This window comes from Physeter macrocephalus, chromosome 14 (genome assembly GCF_002837175.3).
Source record: "Physeter macrocephalus isolate SW-GA chromosome 14, ASM283717v5, whole genome shotgun sequence".
NCBI classification, from domain to species: Eukaryota; Metazoa; Chordata; class Mammalia; order Artiodactyla; family Physeteridae; genus Physeter; species Physeter macrocephalus.
In genome coordinates, this window is record NC_041227.1 from 87879020 (window position 1) to 87901065 (window position 22046).

General features: G+C 45.8%; 1 protein-coding gene across 1 annotated transcript in view; it reads right to left on the reverse strand.

Annotated features, from left to right (window-relative positions):
- Window positions 1-3262: 3262 nt before the first annotated feature.
- The window catches only part of USP43 (ubiquitin specific peptidase 43), a 104407-nt gene continuing 85623 nt past the window's right edge, over window positions 3263-22046 (reverse strand). The window contains exon 15 of the mRNA XM_028498906.2: window positions 3263-3361. Coding sequence (XP_028354707.1) covers window positions 3291-3361 — 71 coding nt within the window. The 3' untranslated portion in view covers window positions 3263-3290. The remainder of the gene's footprint in view (window positions 3362-22046) is intronic.

A 22046-nucleotide genomic window follows, 5' to 3' on the forward strand; every position in this document is an offset into this window, starting at 1 on the left:
GTTTTGTAGCCTTTTTTCCCACTTGAAGATATATTGTGACTATATTTCCGTTTCAAGAACTACACTTCTAAAACACCATTTTAAGAGCTCCATAATTTTCTATGGAGCTAATTTATTGTTTAAATCCTCTAGGATTGAACATCTACATTGTTTTAGATGTTTGGTAATATAAATGATGCTGTAATGAAAATATTCTCAGCTAAAAATTTGAGCACATCTTTGTTTTCTTAGGAAAAAATCTTTGAATTGGAATTTCTGGGTCATAGATTATATACACTCTTAAAAGGTTTTGAAAAGGAACTGCCAAACTATCTATCCTAGCCAAAAAAATAATTTTTATTTAAAAATATTCACCTTTTTACACTCTCATCAGCAAAGTATGAAAGAGCCACACATTCACTTCTTAAAGAGCCTTAGAGAGTTTATATTTTTTGATACCAAAGCAACTGCTAATTAACTGAGTTGTGGGGAGGGGGAGGAGAAGTGAGAAGATAGCACCGTTTTCCAGCTCAAATTTAAAAACTAAACTATCCCTGAGAATTTCTCATTAAGTGAATTTTATGAAGACTTCCAGCCAAAAAGCACATCGCGGTCATTTATATCCACGCAGGGCCAGCATCGATGAGCAAAACTCATCGTGGCAATCTATGCAAAGCCTTGTAACATAAACATCTGGAGAAAGAAGATGGGTTTTAAGATGGGTAACCAAGAGGAGGGTCTTCAGGATTATAGACACACACCACAGGACAGACAGAGGGAAGAGGTTCTGAAAACAGACGGGGTGGCAGAGGCGGGGAGGGGACACTGCTCACAGGCACGTTATCAATTATGAAAATACCAAGGTGTGGCTTGGTCAGTGTCATAAGCTGGCCTGAGGCACTGCAGATTCTGCTGTTGTCACATAGAAGTATTCATATGTCAACAGCTTCCAAGGAATGCTGGGGATGAAAGAACACAGGACTGCAAATAGATGGGGGTAGGTGCGACGGCTCCACTGCTCACAAGCTATACCACTGCAGGTGATCGTGTAACTCCTGTGAATCTTAATTTCCCCATCCGTGAAATGGGTTCAAAGGCTCATTGTGGGGGTTTGGGCAAGAGGATTTAGGATAAAACGCCGAGTGCTGCAGCAGAGCTTGGCACCTAATAGACAGTCGACACATGGTTGTGGATAGGAGGTGAACAAAACCAGGCAATTAGCTGAATATACTCCGTTTGAATATGAGATAGAGAATTGAAGCAAGGGTGAGAGACCTGTATCAACTCTCCCAACAATGGCCCTGCCACTCAGTAAGCCTCGGGGCAGGCGGCAGGCCAGGCCACGTCCCCTCAGGAATGTTCTGGTCACTCACGAGAGGCAGCCACCATGGCAAGAATCCCATGAAACCATGGTCTGCGTTCACATCTGCCATTTGTGAGCGTTTGAAGCCAGCCTCTGGGAGGACTTGGATACAGAGAATTTGGTAGGGGTTTTCTGCCTGTCTGGTTCTGGACCAGCACCAAAGAAAGTCTGATAAGGTGAACACTTATGAGAGCCGGGACCCAGCCCTCCCTCCATGGGAACAGTAGGCATTCAGAATTCCGAGGCTGCAAACAGAGACTAACTCTGCCCATGGACCAAAGGAAGAAGAGGAGCATTTCTCAAGACACTTCCTTACTCAGGTGAACGGAACTGAATTTCCTTCACGTCATGGCCCGGTATAAAAAAGGAACCTTGAAAAGGGAGGGGGCAAAGGTCTCATCTCCTTGGATAAGGATAAAACAAACTACCAAGAACGCCCAACTAAAGAAGATAGTTACATACATTATGATACATCCCTGAAGACCTGAAACATCATGCCATGGAGCTACATTTTCTGACGTAGGAAAAAAGTTCAACCTCCCTGAGCCTCAGTTTTCTCATCTGTAAAATGGGGTTAAGAGGAGAACCTCCCTCCCAGGGTTGCTGAGTGCATGAAATGAGATAATCAGGGCCTCGGACCTGGCACCAGACCTGGGGCATAGTAACCGTTTCATGAAAGTGTTAGTTTGTGATATTAGTGTATTTTGTTAAGAAAGAAAGCATACTGCAAGAAAATATTTATAGGATGAGCCTATGTTTGTTTTTAAAAAATATATGTAAATAAATGGTAGAAAAATGTCTTAAGTATAAGTCAAAAAATGTGAATGAGGTTGCTCTCTGGGTGGCAGGATTATAGTGATGTGTAGTTTGTATTTATGCTTTTCTGGATTTGGTAAGTTTATTTTTGTAAAAAATGAGCATTCTGTATTTTTATAATAGGAAGGAAGGAAGGAAGGGAAAAAAAAATTCACCGATTCAATTTAAATAACTCAAACCTGAAAGAATGACGCAAGTGGACAGGAGGAAACGTGCAGGAATTCTAAATGCTCTTTGCAGAGTTCACGCTGACATGGGAAAATGCTTATAATATGATGTAAAGGGGAGACCAGGATACAGAATGTTTTCTGCATCCTAATTCCAGCTGTGTAAAAAAAAAAATGCATAGGGCTTCCCTGGTGGCGCAGTGGCTGGGAATCTGCCTGCCAATGCAGGGACACGGGTTCAAGCCCTGGTCTGGGAAGATCCCACACGCCGCGGAGCAACAAAGCCTGTGAGCCACAACTACTGAGCCTGCGCGTCTGGAGCCTGTGCTCCGCAGCAAGAGAGGCCACGATGGTGAGAGGCCCGCGCACCGCAATGAAGAGTGGCCCCCGCTGTCCGCAACTGGAGAAAGGCCTCGCACAGCAACGAAGACCCAACACAGCCAAAAATAAATAAATAAATTTATAAAAAAAAAAAAAAAAAAAAAAAAAATAAGCCCGCGCACAGCAATGAAGACCCAACAGCAAAAAATAAAAAAAAAATTTAAAAAAAAAAAAAAAAAAAAAAAAAATGCATAGAAAAAGGATTTGAGGAACATATGCCAAAATATGAACAGCGATTACCTCTGAATGCTTGGATTATGGTTGATCATTATTGTCTTAATACTGTTTTACATTTTCCAAATTGCCTACAAGAGGCCTGAAGTGCTTCTACAATCAGAAAATACATACAACTGATAATAATAACAGTAACAATAATAATACAAACGGCTCTTACTTGCTTGATGGAAACCAGAAGCAGCAGGGCCAGGAAGGGCCTCGCAGGGGTCCAGAGAGCCCGCTTCCCAGGGGAGTGGGGAGGCCTGGCCCCCCGGGTGGGCAGAGTGTGGGCTCCGGGCAGGGGTCCCGCCCTCCTACTCCTGGGCCCTGCCCGGCTCAGTTCCGGCCTCATCTTCCTCGCCGTGCGGTCACAAGTGCTGGCACATTGCTTGAACGGTCCAAGATGTACCACAGGCGGCCTCCTCTTGCATTCCTCTTCCTACGGAGAGAAAATGTTTGCACAAACGCTCTGGACGCCGCCCCAAAAGCGTCTGCCCCAGTCTAGAGCCATCTACCAAATCTCCAAAGTTTCTCATCTGTGACGACTCATCCCCCGCCCCGGCCCCCCCAAAAGGCAAGGAGATTTTTCCCAGACCTCCCCCAAGTCAGCTGTGCTCCTGGGACTTCCTGGACAGAGGCCGCCCAGGAGAAAAGGCAAAGCGGTCAGTGGGTTCCACCCCCGAAGCCCCGCTCTGTGCACAGGACCAGGGTGGGACGGGCTTGGGTTCCAGCTGCTGAGGACAAGTAGGGAGGATGGGCCCCTAGCCAGTTCTGAGGTGGGCAGCTTTGTGAGGGGGACAATTCTTGCTAAGGCTTTAAGTTTGTCCAGGCTGGGCTGAGCCCAGCCACAAAGGCAGAGTCTCCTCTGGGCCCTGTTTATGCCAAGACTTCCAGAAAGACAGCTGCCCAGCCCAGGAGATAGCAGCTCCTGACCCAGGGCCTGAAGCAAAACCTCACTCAGCACCTCGAGTTCCTGCTACACAACAGCCAAACAACATCCTAAAAATTCAAAAATGTGCACGCCTCTGGATTGTCCCTACTTGTTGTGAGCAAAGGTTGCTCAGTCCACCTGGCAGATCCTTTGTCAGAACCCATGATCCACTATTGCCAACTAACGGGCATGTACCTTCTCACCACACCTCATGTATATAAAATCTTTTCGCCTGGCATCCTATTTCATTCATCCTCACGATAACCCTGTGAGGGTATGATTATTTCTCCACTTGACAGCTGCAACACTGAGTTTCAGAGAGGTTAGGTGGCTTGCCCAAGGCCACACAGCAAGTAAATGGCAGAGCCAGGATACCCAGGTCTTCTGACCAGTCACCTGACCACAGCTACTTGGTAAGGTGCCATATCTGACCCTAACCCTCTAGGTGAGTTCCTTTTCTCTAGTAGGCTCAGCACTGTGTCTCTGAGAGGCTCTGCTTGGCCCTTCTCACCCTCCCCTCCCTGTCCAGCTCCCGGCAGCCGCTTCCAAGTCTTTCCAGCCTCCTGAACTGGAGTCCCAGCAGAAGATGTCCTGACTGGATGAAACGCTGGTCAGCAAGAGCCAGGAAGACCATGTTTCCAGTTAGGGATTTGTTTCCCCCCATAAGTTGAACCAGAGGAGCTTAACCTGGTTAACTTACCCAAGTGAGTGAATTCTGAACAGTTGGAGAAAAACAGGTGAGCGTCACTTAATGGAAATCCTTGGAAATCTTAAAAAAAGTGGCAAGACTCTAAATGTCAGAAGTAAAACACTCATAATGAACATGGACGCCACCTCCCGCCAGATGGACTCATATAATGACGTGACCTCTGGCATCCATGTGTTCATCTCTTTGGGACAGCAGAGAGAGGGGTGAAGTGACCGAGAGGAGGAAAACTGCTCACGTGATAGCTCTGATCCTGTGTGGGGCTGTAAAGCTAGTCTATAATGCACTTTACAGACTATCTTCCAAGTTGCCTGCTGGCAAAGGCAGTGCCTGTTCGATAAGAATATTCTATCTAACCTCTTTGCACTTTTTCTCAAAAACATCCTTTTTCTGAAGGGACAGGGGTCGGGGGACTGCACACGACTTCCCAACCTGTTGGATGGATGCCATCTAGTGATAAAACGAGGTAACTCCTCTTCCCACAAGACTGGCTGGCAACCAGGACAAACAGACACAGCTCACAGGCTACCCACAGCACAGACCACAGGCCTCGGTCTTTGCCAGCAGGAAAGTCCAGACAGAGTAATATGGACCCCAATGACACTGGCCTTTTTCTCCTACCTTTTTCTCCAGCCCAGGCTGGCATATTCTCCATTATATCTGGGGGTCTTTGGAGGTGTCTAACATGGGATGGAGAACCTGTGTGCTCCAGATGCCATGTGGAAACTTCTGCTACCCTCCTCTGGCCCTCACTGTTTCATCAATGTCCTCTGCCCGAGAAGCAGCTTAAGTCTCCTCGGCAACACCGCTCCTGCAGTGCCCGCTGGGCAAGGGCATGAGTGATAATGAGACAGGAGGGAAGGGGGCAGGGCACAACCGTTAAAAGAATGCCACAGCCGTCGAGCATACGACAAAAACTGGTTAGGACCAAGATGGTGGAAGATTTTACTTCCCGCAGATTTTGAGCCTTATTATACGCTTATTGTAATATATTAGCATGTTAATGACACGCCCACCGGCGCCATGACAGTTCCGAGGCGGACCATAAGAAGCCAAAAAGTGGGCAGAGCCCCAATGCCAGGGGAAATCCCCACCCCTTCTCCAAGATAGTTAGAATATTCCTCCCACTCATTAGCATATGAAATTACCCAGCCCATTAAAAACTAACAACCCCACACCCCAAGGCCCTCTCACTTTCTGAGAAGGTCCGCACTCTGCCTACGGTCTGTGTATCCCTCTAAATAAACCTGCTTTCATTTCACTATGTCTTGCTCTCGAATTCTTTCCTGTGCGAAGCCAAGGACCCTAACTTTACCGCCCATCCCAGGGACTCCCCTGAGACTTGGGATGTGACCATTCTCTCGCCTCCCCCCCCCGCCCCCACCCTTCTCCTGCAACAATATGCCAGGGCCTCTGCCTGCCAGCTTTGGAGGCCCCAGGGTGGTGCTGAATGCACCCATGTGGGGTGCATGCCCCCCTCCCCTCTGCGTAGCACTCAGGCCCTGAAGCAGGCTGCCTCGACCTGAGCCTCTCAGTCCCTGGGCCAGAAGCTGTCCTCAGCAGCAGTCTCTTCCTCTGTAGAGCTGGGCAGGCCTCAGCCTGAGGACCCCGCCCAAAGCAAAAGGCAAGGGTGGAGCAGTCTCACCCAGACACCCACCCAAACCACCCTGGACCTCCGTCAGAACCCAGCGTCCTTTATAACAGCCAAGTCAAGTGTCTATCCATCAGTGGATGAATGGATAAACAAACTGCGGTGTATCCACACAATGGGACATTATTCAGTCTTTAAAAGGAAGGAGATTCTGATACTTGCTACAACAGGAGGAACCTCGAGGACATTATGCTACATGAAAAAAGCCAGTTACAAAAGACAAATTCCACGTATAGCTAGAGTGACCAGATTCATAGAGAGTATCACGGGTGTTGCCAGGGGCTGGGGGTGGAGGAATGGGGAGTTAGCATTTAATGGGGACAGAATTTCAGTTTTGTGAGATGAAAAGAGCTCTGGAGATTGGTGGCCGAACGCGAATGTACTTAAGCGTGCACTTAAAAATGGTTGACATGGTAAATTCTGTGTTATGTGTACTTCACCACAGTTGAACAGAAACGGAAAACTGGCGCCTCCAGCCCCTCTCCATCGTGGCGAGGACAGAAGGGCTGACACTGTTAGAGAGGGCGTGTCCCAGCCCTATGCCTCCTCGGGGTACAGGTGCTCAGAGGATGCTACGCGCTGGAGAGCACCGCTTCCCCGGGGGGATGTGAGGGAAGATGTAAGGGCAACCTTGAAATAACCCAGCAAAGTAAATATTATTTTCTCAGCTCACAAATGAGGAAACTGAGTTTCAAGCTACATAGCAGCAAGCCCTCCACCACCACCACCACGACAGACACAGGAGGCTCCTGACCCTGCATCCTGAAGGGTCCTCAAGACAGTCTCAGGTTTGTGGTTTGGAAAATACAATCATCGTACCCACAGGCAAATTGCTTGAGAATTACCATTCCCTTTCCAAGTCCCCATCTGAGGGTCGTCTATTTCCATTTCCACAGCTGCAGATAAAGCATCACACCAGCTATCAAATGATGCATACCACAATCACCCGGGGAGTTTGTAAAAATCCAGATACCCAGCCCTGGAGTTTCTGATTCAGCAGATCTGGGATGGGGGTCTATAAACCTGCATTCCTTTAAAAAAACACTTAACCAAGGTCATATTTACACATAGGTAAGAGATCAAATCATTTTGAAAGGCTTATAAGAAAAACTAACAGTCTTCTGCCTCTTCCTACTCTATAACCTAGTCCTACATCCAGGGGAAACCACTTTTAGCTTAGTTGTTTCTTCTGGTATTTGCCTCTGCATTTCTAAAAAATATGCTGATATTGCTATCTTCATGTTAGATAGTATCTATTGACTTTCTGTCATAATAGACGAGGATGAATTTCTCCCACCACCACATCCCATATCTGCCATCCTTCTAATATAGTTATATTGCTGTTTTATTTACATCAATAAACCAATAATTTATTTACACTATATACATATTGTTCTTCACAGAATCAAGAAGGGTGCTAGCATTACCTTAAACTTCTTATACAGCTTTTTGCTTTTCCCGTAGTTTCTAATTGCCTTTTATTTCCCCATCCTCATAGCATTTGTTTTTTTATTCTCCTCAATTCTCTTTTCTATCTGGTGTTATCTGTATTTTTAATAAGCTCCCCTGGTGATTACGCCACACACCAAAATGCCCCAGGGTACAGTAAAGCCATCTGGAAAGAGGGGAAAGTATGGAATGAATTCACTAAAACCATTTCTGTGTCAGGCACGAGACTAGGAGAACAAGAGCAGGGGTGGGTGCAAAGGTGAGTGAGCCACAGTGGTGAGAACAGAGATAAAATTAAAACAAGGAAAAATGTGATAATGATATAACAAAGACTCAGTGTGATACAGAATTGGAAAGGAGGAAGAGGCTATTAACAGCTCTGGGCATGGGAAGGTTTTGTAAAGGATGTGGCCATCGTGCCAGGCCTCAAAGCAGGACTATAATTTTAATAGATGGAGATTGGGGCTGAGGATACTCCAGGCAGACAGAACTGAGTGAGCAAAGGTCTGAGGCAGGATGGTCCAGGTATTTGCGCCAGAACACAAGACAGGGGAGATGAGGAAACTTCCTTACAGAAGAACTTAACTCATAAAGCCCTTCAGCATCACCTGAGGCAGCTTCTCCTCCCCTGCAACACAAGGTCATGGTCACTCCAGGACAAGAAACTGAGCAGGACAGCATTCCCTAGAAAGAAAAGGCCTAACTGGAGAAAATTAGAAGATTTACTATTTGTAATGTCAGGGAGGTGGGGCTATAGTAGAACCTGAACTTGAGGACAAGAGTTAGAAAATTAGGTGGAAGGGAGCTGCTTCCCCAGGGACCAGGGGACCAGGAGAAAGGACTTCGCATGAGCTGGGCTTGAGAAAAGGGTGGGACTGGAAACCTCATCTCTTAAACAATGTCAAAGCTACAAGATTCAGGGAGGACCAGAGCAGCTGTAAGCTGTCTACCTGCATATGGTGTGTGCCTCACATATCCACACAACACTATGGAGACAGATGATGTAAATCATCCCCCAGCTTTCTGATTTAAAAAAAGTGTTATGCAAGTCAGGAAGGGGGGCCTTCTCAACCTAAAACAGGGGCCGGAAGCACAGTTAAGGGAATGTGTGGGGACCGCTAGAGACCAGGAGAACCCTTGGCACACAGAGTGTTTACTACACACACACCCGTCTTCTCACGGGTCACACGACTGAAAGGTTTTTCGTATATGATCAGGAACACACGCTGAATTCTAAGGAGGGTTGATGTTTTCAGTGATTCATGGACAAGGCCAAGGAAAAGTAAAGAAGGCGTTTCTTGACCCTTTTCTGATTTATGTTTATCTTATATACTTGATGTCAAACCAGAAGGAGGCTTTACCAAGGGCTTCACTGGGTTTCCTCAAAGATTACTCCACAGAGATGCCTTTTAAGGTACTGTTTGTAAAATTAAATAAAACGTTTCGATAGTCAAACAAATTTGGAAAATGTCGTAGATTACCTTTCCTTCTTGGAAATTCACAACGCACATTAGCATATTAAAATCTCAATAAAGAAACCTGTTTATTCTTACATATCCCAGTGTTTCCTAAAATTAGTTGAAGTAGTAAAAAAAAAAAGGTCTGTGTAGAATAAGGATTAATATCCTGTGAGACTAGTGTTCAGTGGAACACTCTTTGGAAAAGGCTGATCTAGAACATCAGACCCATTTCACAGATGGGAAAACTGAGTTCTAGAGGTAGACAGGCCCCACTGAGGATTGTGTAGCTAGATTCTGATAGAGCTACACATGCAACTCAAACTTCTTAACCCTGAGCCCAGACTTTCCCTACAAACCCACAATACCCAAAACTTAACTGAAGGGCAATGGTCTTATAATTGTCAATGAATAAGTTTGTGCCTATCAATCTAAAAATAATACTCCACTCACACTTTTATATATTTGGGGTTTTTTTCTTTTTTCTTTCTTTTTTTTTTTTTAAAGGCAGACTGCCACGTGCAGCGCCTCATTTGGATGTGTCTGGAGTCTTGGAAGCTTGACTACCCTACGTTCTCCTACAAATGGACCTTGAGAGCTTGTTTGGAGGTTCTAGCAGGGGAGCACAGCGACTCGTATACGCTTGACCAAAGAACGGTCCTCCTCTACCGGGGAAGGTCGTCCTCTTCGACAGAGCGTGCAGCTTCGGGAGGGACACACATGTAGCGGTGAGGGAGGAGGGGGACACCCGCCTAGCCAGCCAGATCAGCCGAATCAACCCTGGAGACCAAAGGGGTGACAGATGTTGCAGCCAGATCGCCCTCACATCCTACATATTTCTTAATATAATAAGGGCATCCAGGTAAACCGAGGTCTTTAAATATGGTCATCACTTTATTGAGAAGGAAGAAAGGAGGGCATTGTCCTCAGAACACCTTCCCCCCTCCCCAGAAACGTGATCACCGTGCTACAAGATGCCCTTAAAACAAAAAAGGTTAGAATTAAATTTTTACTAGATAATAACTAAAATAGTAGCAAACGTACAAGGAAATAAAGCAAAAGGCCTACATTAGGTTGCAAATAAATGCCTACAGAAGGTGCTAAGGGCTAGCAGGGAATGCCAGTGACCTTGAAGCCTCAGCCTTAGCTGAAGGGGGCACGTCTTGCTCAGCTCAGCCTTACGGGCTTGTGGGCTTATGAGCTCAATGTCCTCAGTTCCTCTGGTTGTTCAAGGGAAGCAAGCTCTCTGGCTTTCCATGTGAAAACACTTTGCCCAGGCCCAAGAAAGCATGGCTGCAGCAGACCGCAGCCTGGCGCCCCCTTGGGGAGATTACTCCGTACAAACATCTGCTATTTAGTCTAATTTAGCACAAGTGCCTGGGAGAGTTGGGGGCAAAACAAAGGAAAAGACTGCAACTGGAGGCGGATGGAAGGCACCCACCCGGGGCTTTAGAGAGAGGGTCAGGAGAGGTGAGGGAGGCTGAGTAGATCTGGCCGTAAGGACTCCAGCCTGGGGAGGATGCTCCTTGGCCCTGAACAAGCGCAGGAGAGGAGCCTGGGGCTGTCCGGCCACCCCCAGCTCTGCTGCCCCCTGAGGCTTCCTGGATATTTTCCTTCTGAATCAGCTCCATCTCCATCCCCCTAAAAGTTGACCCTCCCGGGGATCCCTTACCTGGAGTGCTATTTCTTTCGGGTCATCCTGTGTTAAGTCACACCGAATAGCTCTGCAGCTTCTTCCTGATGCCTTTAAAGAGAGAGAGCACCCTCCGAAATGAAGATTTAAAACAAAAACTCCTGGTTGGGGCAGCACTTCGACTAAATGTTCTTTTTCTTGGACGAATGAATTAGTCAACAAAATGTGTTGATTTCCAATACTACGCTGTTCTGCTAAGCTCAGAAAGTTCTGGGCACCCCATAGTGGGTGGGGGCTTGGGGAGAACAGCAGACAGGTTTCCAGAGTCTGTCCCCAGGACTACGACACCGTTTCCTAGGCTGGCTGGCTGTACGGCTTGGCTGGTAAACTTCCCTCCAGCTATGTAACGCCTGCCTGTCTGGCTTTGTGGGATTTATAGAGATTTTTCCTTTTAATCCTGCTGGGCTTATTCAAAAGGAACATCATTTCTGAGGATTCATATTAATCAAGGGGTCACTGTGGTGTGACCCTTCGCCCAGGCTAAACTCACCCTCCTAAGCTATTGGGAATTCTCTTAATCTCCTTGGCCGGCCTCCATTTTCACGTTGCCCTGCCCCTGGCTCTGTACCTGGTCTCCTCTTTACTCCTGTTGAGATAAGGCAGCCCTCTTCAGGAGACAAGATAGACCCTTAGGCCTCCGTGCATTAAGTATAAAGACAGCAGGTGGTGATGTTGAAAAAGGCACTGGGTCCCGGGTGAGAAAATCCAGTTTCAACTCCTGAGTCTACCAACCCGTTTGAGCCTGGCCTCCAAATCTGTAAACTATGGATATCTGTACTTGCCTTTATCAATAATTAAACACACCAAAAAGTGGAAGGCTGTTCTCAAAATACTTTCATAACTTTCTCATTGGAGGACTTTGATAATACCCATTTTACAGATGAAGAAAGCGAGGCACAGAGAAGTCAAGGAACTTCCTATGATTCCTGACCGGGGCAGAAGTGGCATAGAAGCCAGGCCTGTTGGATTCAAATACCGCGTTCTGTCCATGATGTCCATCTGTCTCTCCCAGCCTGGCTCACAGGGTTCTAGTGAGGAGCTGACGAGATGATGTGAAAAAAGGACCCCCATCCGCCCCAAGGTGCCGTGCAAGAGAGCAGGTGCGAGTGTTGAGATTTCCCCAAGGTTGTGGACCTCCCTAGTAGAACTGGGGCGACCAGGACGAATGTTCAGCTACCATGGCCATAACACTGCCGTCAACCGAAAAAAAAAAAAAAAGCACAACCTAGAAGCTGAGAATTATGTTTTCTCTGGGGCATCACTGAGGACTTAAGCCTGGGAGACAGCCTCTCAGATAGCTCCGAGGGACCATTCCAAGGAGGTAAGGGGGGAGCCAGGATATATAGGAGTTTTTGCAAAAAAAAAACAGGTAATCAAACATCAACAGATTACTGCTAATTAAAGAAAAACCAGGCATCTCAAGAAAATGAGTGCAGCACTTTTCTGTGTATGGGAAGATGCAAGAGTCCGGGCTTAATGAAATTCTTCCTTTGATATGCATCTTCACTATCTAGGGTCAGTATCCCGGTTTCCCGCAACATCCTTTGTTGACTGATACGGCAAGTGACATTCTTTGTCCACACCACTGCTGCCGCCAAAAGCAGAGAGTCAACCAGGAAAAATGTCCCATTGCACAATCCAAAATGGACTTAATTAGAAGGCTGCAGAGGCCACTGTGGCTGTAGATCAGCAGACAGCTCCCTGATTCTGTTGCTCTCGGTCCCAGGCGGTGTAAATACGCTCCTTCGGGCCACTTTTTGTGGACAGTTAGGTGACAGATGAATCCCTGCTTCCGAATCAAGCCAGAGAGTATCCCAGCAGGGCAGCTCAGCCAAATGGCGGCATCATAAACCCAGACTTTATTTCTCTTCTTCCTATAGCCCAGCAGAGGGGCAACGCAGAAGCATGAAGGAGTGAGGCCCAAGGGTACCTGGAGGTCGAGCATGGCAAATCTCAAGGTTTATGGCCTTTGGGCATCTGTACCTTCAAAAGCATGCACCTGGCCATACATAGCATCCTTGATGAAGCAGAAGGTGAAGGCTGGCTTGCGCTAAGGAAGTAAAAAATGGGTTCTGCATTGGGAAGTCAGCTTGCTGGAGAGAGGACATGAAAGAAGAAGAGAGATTTAGACGTGAGGCTGGAGGAATGGGGGGAGGCTGTATGAGTTCTTGAATAGGAAAGTGATCTGGAATTTTCTCTTCTATAAGAGAAAATATATTTTCTAAAGTCGAAAGTTGTTCCTCAACGTTACTTCTCTCCCTGAAAACTTCTAGAAAAGGCAGTTGACGTGACCTTTGCCCTCAAGGTGCTTACAGTCTAGTAATAAATAATGATTTATGCTAACCATATGCGAAAAGTCCCCATCAGAACTCATTTTTAAAATTTATTTAGTTATTTATTTATTTTTGGCTGCGTTGGGCCTTCGTTGCTGCGCGCAGGCTTTCTCTAGTTGCGGCGAGCGGGGGCTACTCTTCCCGATGCGGTGCGAGGGCTTCTCATTGCGGTGGCTTCTCTTGTTGCGGATCAGGGGCTCTAGGTGTGAGGGCTTCAGTAGTTGCAGCACGCGGGCTCAGCAGCTGTGGCTTGCAGGCTCTAGAGCGCAGGCCCAGTCGTTGTGGCTCACGGGCTTAGCCGCTCCGCGGCATGTGGGATCTTCCCGGACCAGGGCTCGAACCCGTGTCCCCTGCATCGGCAGGCGGATTCTCAACCACTGCGCCACCAGGGAAGTCCCAGAACTCATTTTATTCCATTAAGGTTTAAGTGCACAGTAACTAGGAGAGCAGCCTTCCTACCTAGTATCTCATTTCATCTTCAAAGCAAGGCTAGTGTGGGGACTGTTGAACAGATTTTAGAAATAGGAAAGCCATTCCTTTGAAGAGTTAATGATCTATGCCCCTAACTTCGCCTCTTTTAGCTCCGACCAGCCCAGACTGGGAACAGCAGGGTGCATCTCCGCTACAGCCAGCTGGGCTGCATTAAATCAGCGACATGGCTGGACCGCATAGGCAGGGCCCCTGCAAGCCCAGTTCTAATGCTGAAAATGCCTCTACCTGTGTCTTCTTTACCATTCTTTCCTCTCAGATGTCCTTGGACCCACTCTTCCTTACTGTGCAGAGAAGAATCAGGCAATTTCCCAGGCTCCTCCCACTCCACCACCCATGATTCATTTTGGGACTGAAGTATGGAGAAGTTGGGGCACCCACCTGGGACAGGATCCCAGAAGGTGATTTGCTGTGGTCTCAATCATCCATCTGTCACTCACCCCCAAACCAGAATTTGGTGACATCCGTCCACTCAGTAGATATTTAAGACTTAGCTCCTTCAAAGGGACTACACATCAAAAGTAGCAACACAAGGTTTTCCAGCCAATCTGTGCAACGTGACATGATACAGGCAAAGGACACCCCCCAGAGCACAGAATAAGTCTGGTAGTGGGTTCTGCCCCGTACCTGGTACACACACAATAACTCCTTCCTTTCCTTTCCCTTCCAGAAAGCAAAATGGAGTACAAGTAATTGGCTCACTCGGTAGCCGAGATAGTTCTGATATCTGCTCTAATTCATTTTTTTAAATGATGACAAACATTGTCACTTTCCCTCTACCCAGAAAGAAATTATTTGAGACTCACATCACCATGGATGCTGTTTGGGAACTCAAGTACCCCTGGTCTAAGGCTTGCAGCATCAGTCCAGATGGGCTAAGTTATGCTATAATAACAGACAACCCCCAAGTCCCAGCAGTTTAAGCCAACAAATTCATTTCTAGATCTTTCTATTTGTACTCTTCAGGTCGGCAAGCAGTGTCTCCTCACTGGAGCCATTCGGATCTAGGCAGACAGAGACTCCGTCTGGACTTGTGCTTCTGTGACCACGGAAGCAAGAAGATGAGAACCTTTAGACAAAACACTGGCTCTTAAAGCTTCTGACCAGAAGTGACCTCCTCCCCCACCATTTCCACTCCCAATTCCTGGCCAAAGAAAGGCACATGGCCTAGCCTGGATTCACTGGAGCAGCACTGTGTCATGATCCCCCAGGGAGGGGCACCATCTGTTGGGAAGCAATAAAGCCACACTCCCCAGTATCCTTGTTCAAAATGACCTGGATACACTCAAGGCATCTAGAGACACAGTTTGCCCCTAACAGTCAAGGTTCACCCTACTTGGGCTTCTGTCCTCTTTTTCTTCTAGGTGAAAAGTGTAGGAGTTTCCAGAGTATAATACCAGCTGAAGAACAAGGTAAATACCTTCCTCATGTGCTGTCCACCAGCCCTCCTCGCACTTTGGACAATTTCTATGGTTTTGGTTGGGTTGGGGGAAAAGAGGAAAGAGTTATTTATGGTTTTTCTATGAAGTCGAGTCCAAAAGCCAGAACCACTGGCTCTTTTCATGTGCCCTGTAGTCAGTAACGCTAGAAAATGTTAAACCACCAACTTTGCGGAGGAGAGGGGAAGCCCTGATCAGTAGTGTTTGCAACTTTCCAGGGTGTAAATGCTCCCACCATGGCCAATTTCAAGCTATCGATGTAAGGTGACCACAGAACAGGAAAAAGAGGAGTCTAGCTCATCACTTCCTACAGCGTTTTTTCTTCTCTATAACACTCATCAAATTTGTACTTACTTTCTTAGTATCTGTTTTCCCAGCTGGAATATAGCTTTTGTGATGGCATGGACCACATCTGTTTCATTCATTGCTGTGTCTACACAGTACCAAACTACCTTATAGGAGGCCTTTTGCAAATAATAGTTTCTCTCCCTGCCCCCTTTATTCACTCCCTTCCACATCCAACCCAGTTTCTTGAAGCTGCAGATGAGGTCGCACCCAAAGGGTAAATCATAGGCTCACACAGAAACAAATGAGATTTTGGTATCTCGAATCAGGGCTCTTCGATGCTCAGATTCCTTTGCCCACCCTGGTTAAGTTGATCCTCTCCTTTAAAAGACAAAGATAATGTCTTCTGGTGGAATCAAAATAACACCTTAACTTCTGAACTAGGCCATGGGACCTCCAGTATTCCTCAGGTCCCCACATCAGAATTTTGCTTAGTGCTTTTTCCCTTCCAGCTAACGACAATCTTTACAAACTTCTCTTTCAAACCCCAGGACCCCCCAACCCCCGCCGCTTTCATTGTCAGCTTTCCAAGACTCTGCAGAGGTATCTGTGGTTTTTCACCCCGCGGTGCTGGTTTTGTATTTTTTGTTTTAGAAGTGCACTAAATCAAAGGACTAAATATCCTAGTACTTCTAAGTTCCCAGCGTCTCTGTCATCCTTACATTTTGCAGGTGTTTTGTGGCTGTGCATTGGGGCTGAGGTCCTGAATATCCTTCTGACATTGACAAGTGCCATCCTCCTGGGCTCCAGAGTGAGTTATCAGAGCTCTGGATTCCACTGGCTCAAGGTGGATGCCTCTGTAGCCATCCTCATGGTGCTTGCAGGTACTTTCCCCAACAGCATCATCAGAACAGGAAAACTCCCCACAGCCTGCCCCAGAGGGAACTGGCAAAGCTCCAGGCTGGCTCTTCCTGTCGCTAGCCCATTCAGCAGGACATCTGGTCCACGGGAGAAGCTACTGAATTAATCCCATTGGTGGAAGCAATGGGTGACTGATGAAAAAAAAGGGGGATAGGTACAAATGGAGAATAAAATTTATCAGTATGTCTTGGTCACAACCCTGGGAAGGGGGTCCACTGGCTCTGAGAACAGAGATTGCTTTGTTTAGTACAGTGGTTAAGCATGAGTCTGTGGAGAAATCCTCCCTGCGTTCAGATCTCTCCTACTTAATGGCTGTGTGACCCTGGGCAAGTGGCTTAACTTCTCCAAGCTAGCTACCTCAAAAGGCTATGGTGAAGACTAAATAAGAATGCACCTAGTATATAGTAAGTACTCAGAAAAATGGGAGCTTGTTAAAAATTATTATCCAAGTTTGGGGTCAATATCCCATAGGAATAAAGAAATCCTCTTCTTGGTCTTCTGTGTTCTCCCAGCAACTTTTAGAGCAACTTAATTTGGTCCCCTAAGTGGGCCTTTCCATCAAGGAAAGAACCCTGAACAAATAACTTCCTTCATTTCTCTGGCTGGATACATAAAACACTGTTTAGTTCATAGTGTATCAGCCTAGTTTGTAGATCACTTCTGTGTTTGTATAACGCATCTTTCCCAAGTCTTATCATTAGTGAAAAAGATGATAGAATCCAATTTCTGGATCTTCATAGCAAAGAGTCTTGGAGATTTCTCCCCAGGTCCTAGCATCCTCCAAATCACCCAATCATGAGTATGCCTCTTTCTGGATATCTCTTTAGTTTCATCTGTGTGCATGTGACCTCAGGTGGAATGTTTAAGGATTTATAAGTGCAGATACATCATGAGGACTTCTAAATAACTGGCCCCACCAGTTAAAACTAGTTTCTATTTGGACCACTGAAGATGATCCCCTGTTGGTCACTGCCTGCCATACATTTATTAAATAAAAACATAGATGTAATGGGAGTCCCTGAAAAAGAAAGACAAAATAATAAGACAACTAATATTTAAAAGCAAAATTCAAGGAAATTTTCTGGACCAAAGACCAAAATCTGTATATAGAAAACTCCCTCCAAATACCTGAAAAAATTACACAGTACATTCAAGTCCTAGACGTATCCCACTAAAACTGTTAAAGGAAAAAAAATCCTCTGGATCTCCAGGCAAAAAGACCAATTCACCTACAAAGGACAGAAAACCACATTGGCAACTGACTTCGGTTCCCACTAATTATTTGCCATGTAAGTCTACTATGGCCAGAATATATTCCGATTTTTATGCGAAGTTTTTATGTGTTAGCAAACAATCCACATTCTAAAGAATAACGTGACAGAACTTAGTAAAGTATGGCTTAAGGCCAAATGTAGCTCAAGGAAGGGCAGTGTATGGAAGGGCAGTCAGCTCTCTCGACACAACTTCCAGGAACCCAAGTCTTCAGAAAGTGTTTGGGAAACAGAAGCTGCTCCCAGCCCTGCTGGGTGTGCCCTCGTCAATATATCTGAGCACCTGCCATCAGATGCCGAAGGCAAGGTGTCCATGTGCTAGCCAGGGTTCATGGCTGCCAGGTCTGCACAGACAGACAAGCCAGGCACTTATGTCCACAATGAACATCTTTGGAGTGGGCTTCACAAAGCTGTGGTCCAAGTAAACCTTCCACCTGCCATCTTACCCTTCACTAAACACCTTTGGCTTCAGTTTCTGATTCCTGTTAAAATGGCAGTATCTTTAAGTGAGATAATATTTATAGACTATATCAACCATTGACACTCTAGTATAAATGAGCATCTCACGCTTTCCTGACAGTTTAATAAGGGTGACAAAAAAAAAAGGGGGAGCATGTGGGTGCTAAGAGTAAGAGAAGCTGAAGAAAAGGGAAAACAGGCTTTGACTACAAAGGACGTAAATTTGTTGCCCACACAGTTTTGTTGATAGAAGAGTCCAGAAAGTTTTTCCTTAACTGACACACACAAATTGATAGTATGTGTGACTATCCCATATTTTCTTTTTTGTTTTAATCCAGAAGAAATGAATTTAAAAATTAGTTTTGTGTTATTTTTAAAACATATTTTCTTCTAAACTTTCTAATATCCACCTACAGGAAAATCAGTTTGGCAGAATAATCAAATGATAAAACAAAATGAGAACGGTTGAATGGAATGACATCTTGTCACAGTTAAGCGGAACAAATGTTTGAATTGGTGTGCTTAAATTCAATTGCCAGGCACTTCTGCTTCTAAAAATAAACATTGCAAAACATGCAAGTCTTGTGTGAAACAGTGGTGTGCTGCATGTTTCCTAACTTGTTCAGCTACAATTTCCTATAAATTTATCTTGTATTTTAAACTAACATGTTATTGAGGCCACAGGTTGTTAGACACATAATTTGGGTTGTTGGAAAAAAAAAAAGGACTGTCATATTCTAACAACCCTAAATGCATCCTAGCTTAGACTCATTTTTCAAAAATGTATGTATGTTTAGTGAATATATCATGTCTGAAAAAAAAAAACCCTGAATGTTTCAAATAAAATTACTCAATCTGCTTATGCTGAACTGTAACATTTGTACTGTCATAGAATAAGGGACAGTTCAGCTAACTTCTTCACGTTTGGGGCTCCAGTTGAGTACCTGCCTAATGAATGATGGTCCCATGGAATTTTGTGTTTCGCTGAATCACGCATATCTGAAGTGATATTAAACGGATTTTCACTGGAATGAGCCCAGTGCAGAGAAGCCGTGCTGAGATCCTCTGGAGAAGAAGGGTTTGTACCCAATGACCCCTGCCCTCCACAGTGTACATGCTCTGTTCTATGATTTGTCACCCCTGGGTGTCTATGGAGGTAAATCCTGTGTCGCTGATGTCTGGGGCGAGTGAGTCAGTGATCAACCAGACCCCGGGCAGGGCAGGAGGCACTTGGTTCCCGAAGCTCAGGTCAAAACCGATTCTTTGCTACATTCTGAGTTTCCAAGGCCCTCTGCTTCCTTTTATAGATATATTTTTTTAACATCTTTATTGGAGTAGAATTGCTTTACAACGGTGTGTTAGTTTCGGCTTTATAACAAAGTGAATCAGCTATACGTATACATATGTCCCCATCTCTCCCGTATCTCCCTTTATATATATATATATATATATATATATATTTTTTTTTTTTTTTTTGTGGGCGAACCCGGTTCCCCTGCATCGGCAGGCGGACGCGCAACCGCTGCGCCACCAGGGAAGCCCTCCCTTTATATTTTTTGTGTTGATTTTATTCAAGTACAACATATATACAGAAAAGTACCCAAACCCTACGTGTGCAGCTTCAGGAACTTTTAGACAATGAACACAGCTGTGTAACCATCCCTCAGTTCAAGGCGTCTCATTTCCATCTATCTTTGCTCTTATAAAACAAATTCGGGTGGATTTTAATTCCTCCGTATATTGAAATAATCTGTTTACAGGTCTGTCACCCTCTTATGAATTATAAATTATTTCTGTGCAACATGAACTGTCCTCTGTACATTCCAGCATCTGAAACAATCGTTGGCAAATAGAACCCCCAACACACATATGTGTATATGTATGTGTATACACACACATGAATGTTTATACAAGTATGTGCACACACATTACCTGACTTAGCCCTGGCATCCTTCACCTGAATCCTGTCCAGAGTCCTCAGGAATGGGTCTCGATATGCATTAAGGAAAGGCAACAAGGAAAACCAACACAGACTAGGAAAAAGTTGTCAGAAAGAAGAGAGAAACCGAAACCATCAGGCACGGCAACGGAACAGACCCATTCTGGGTGTTGTCCACACGCCACCTCTGATATTCTAACTCTACACAGTGGTGCGGCGAGGAAGATAATAGCATTAGTACCCTTATTTTCAGATGATGGCCATGACGTTCAGAAGGTTTACGTGCGTGTCTGAGGCTGCACACAAGTCAGAAGCAGAACTGAGGTTCAGACTCAGGGCTGTCTAACTTCAAACCCACCATGCTGCCTTTCTGGAAGCATAGTGGGAGCCAAATTCTTTTCTCCCCCTCTCGCTCCCTAAGTGAGGCTGTCAGAGGGCAGGGCACTGGGGCATTTTATGGAGGAGTAAAGGGGTTGTAAACGCTGCGATGAAGCCATGGAGGGGACACTCTTCTCTGATTCGCAGATGGGTTAGGGCGAGTGCAAGCTACACCCGGCTTGAAACTAGATGTGGCTCCAAGCGTGGCTTCTACTTGGAACCGAGGAGACTGAAGAGGCCCCAGAGGTGAAGGCAGGCTGGGAGTAGCTCTGATCTAGACTGTGACTTTCACATCCCAGGTTTCCCAGAATGGTCCCCGAGCCCATAAATGCTTTCATACTGGTCTAAGTTCTCAATTCTTGGACTAGAAAATACCATTATTTCAGGGTCAGGTGAAGCTTCAGGCATCTCTCTTAAGTGGGGCAGTAAAGTAGACAGGGATTTGGAGCAAGAATCTCTTTGTAGACTAAAGATTGTGTTTGGGTTGGAATATTCCTTGTCTGTGGCAATTAAGTTGAAAGAAAAGGAAACTCCGACCACCCTTAGTGCCTATGAGTTTTTGCTGGTACAACTGAAGCTCCTGTGAGAACTTTGAGTCCAAACTTAATTCTGCTCCAGAGAACCCACGCCCTGTCCTGCCTCTTCCTCATTACCAGGGCCATGGGGCAAAGTGAAGCTGCCTGACATTATTCAACGAAGCTCTGAGGATCTTGTAGGCTGGTGGCTTCAAGCATCTTCTGGATTTGGCGAGGCTGTCGTCCAAGATCAAGGTGGAGAGAAGGTCGTGCTTTGAAAGTATCAGATGTAGGGAGTTGGGTGGATCACGGACCACCTTGCAGGGCTGCTCATTACAGAACCACTGACAGGAAGTTTGAAGGAGAACTGAATCCTCACGGTAACCTTCACACAGACATTCCTGTCAATAGCACCAGTGACTCCACATTGCTAATATCCTTGAACAACACAGGGGTTAGGGCTGGCAATTTTCTTTTTTTTTTTTTTTAATTTATTTATTTTTGGCTGCGTTGGGTCTTCGTTGCTGCGCGTGGGCTTTCTCTACTTGCGGCGAGAGGGGTCTACTCTTTGTTGCGGTGCGCGGGCTTCTCATTGCGGTGGCTTCTCTTGTTGCGGAGCATAGGCTCTAGGCGTGCAGGCTCAGTAGTTGTGGCTCATGGGCTCTAGAGCACAGGCTCAGTCGTTGTGGCGCACGGGCTTAGTTGCTCCGCGGCATGTGGGATCTTCCCAGACCAGGGCTCGAACCCGTGTCCCCTGCATTGGCAGGTGGATTCTTAACCACTGCGCCCAAGGAAGCCCAGGGCTGCCAATTTTCAGTGGAAAATCCCAACATAATTTCAAAGTTGGCTCTCTGTATGCGTGGTTCCACATTCACAGATTCCACTAACTTCGGATCATGAAGTACTACAGTATTTGTTGAAAATAAGTGGACCCACACAGTTCAAACCTGTGTTGTTCAAGGGTCAACCATATATGCTATCAAAAGTTAGAAAGTAGTCACCCTTAAGACTGGAAATAGACACGATGGGGGGATGTCGGCAATGCTTTGTTTCTTGATCTGGGTGCTGGTTACAGGGATGTGCTCAGTTGGAGATCCAGGAAACTCTACACTTAGGATATATACATACTTCTATATGTATATCATGTGTCATTTTAAAAGTTGGGTGTTTAAAAATGTTCCTGGACATTTTCATTTCCAAGGAAGAAA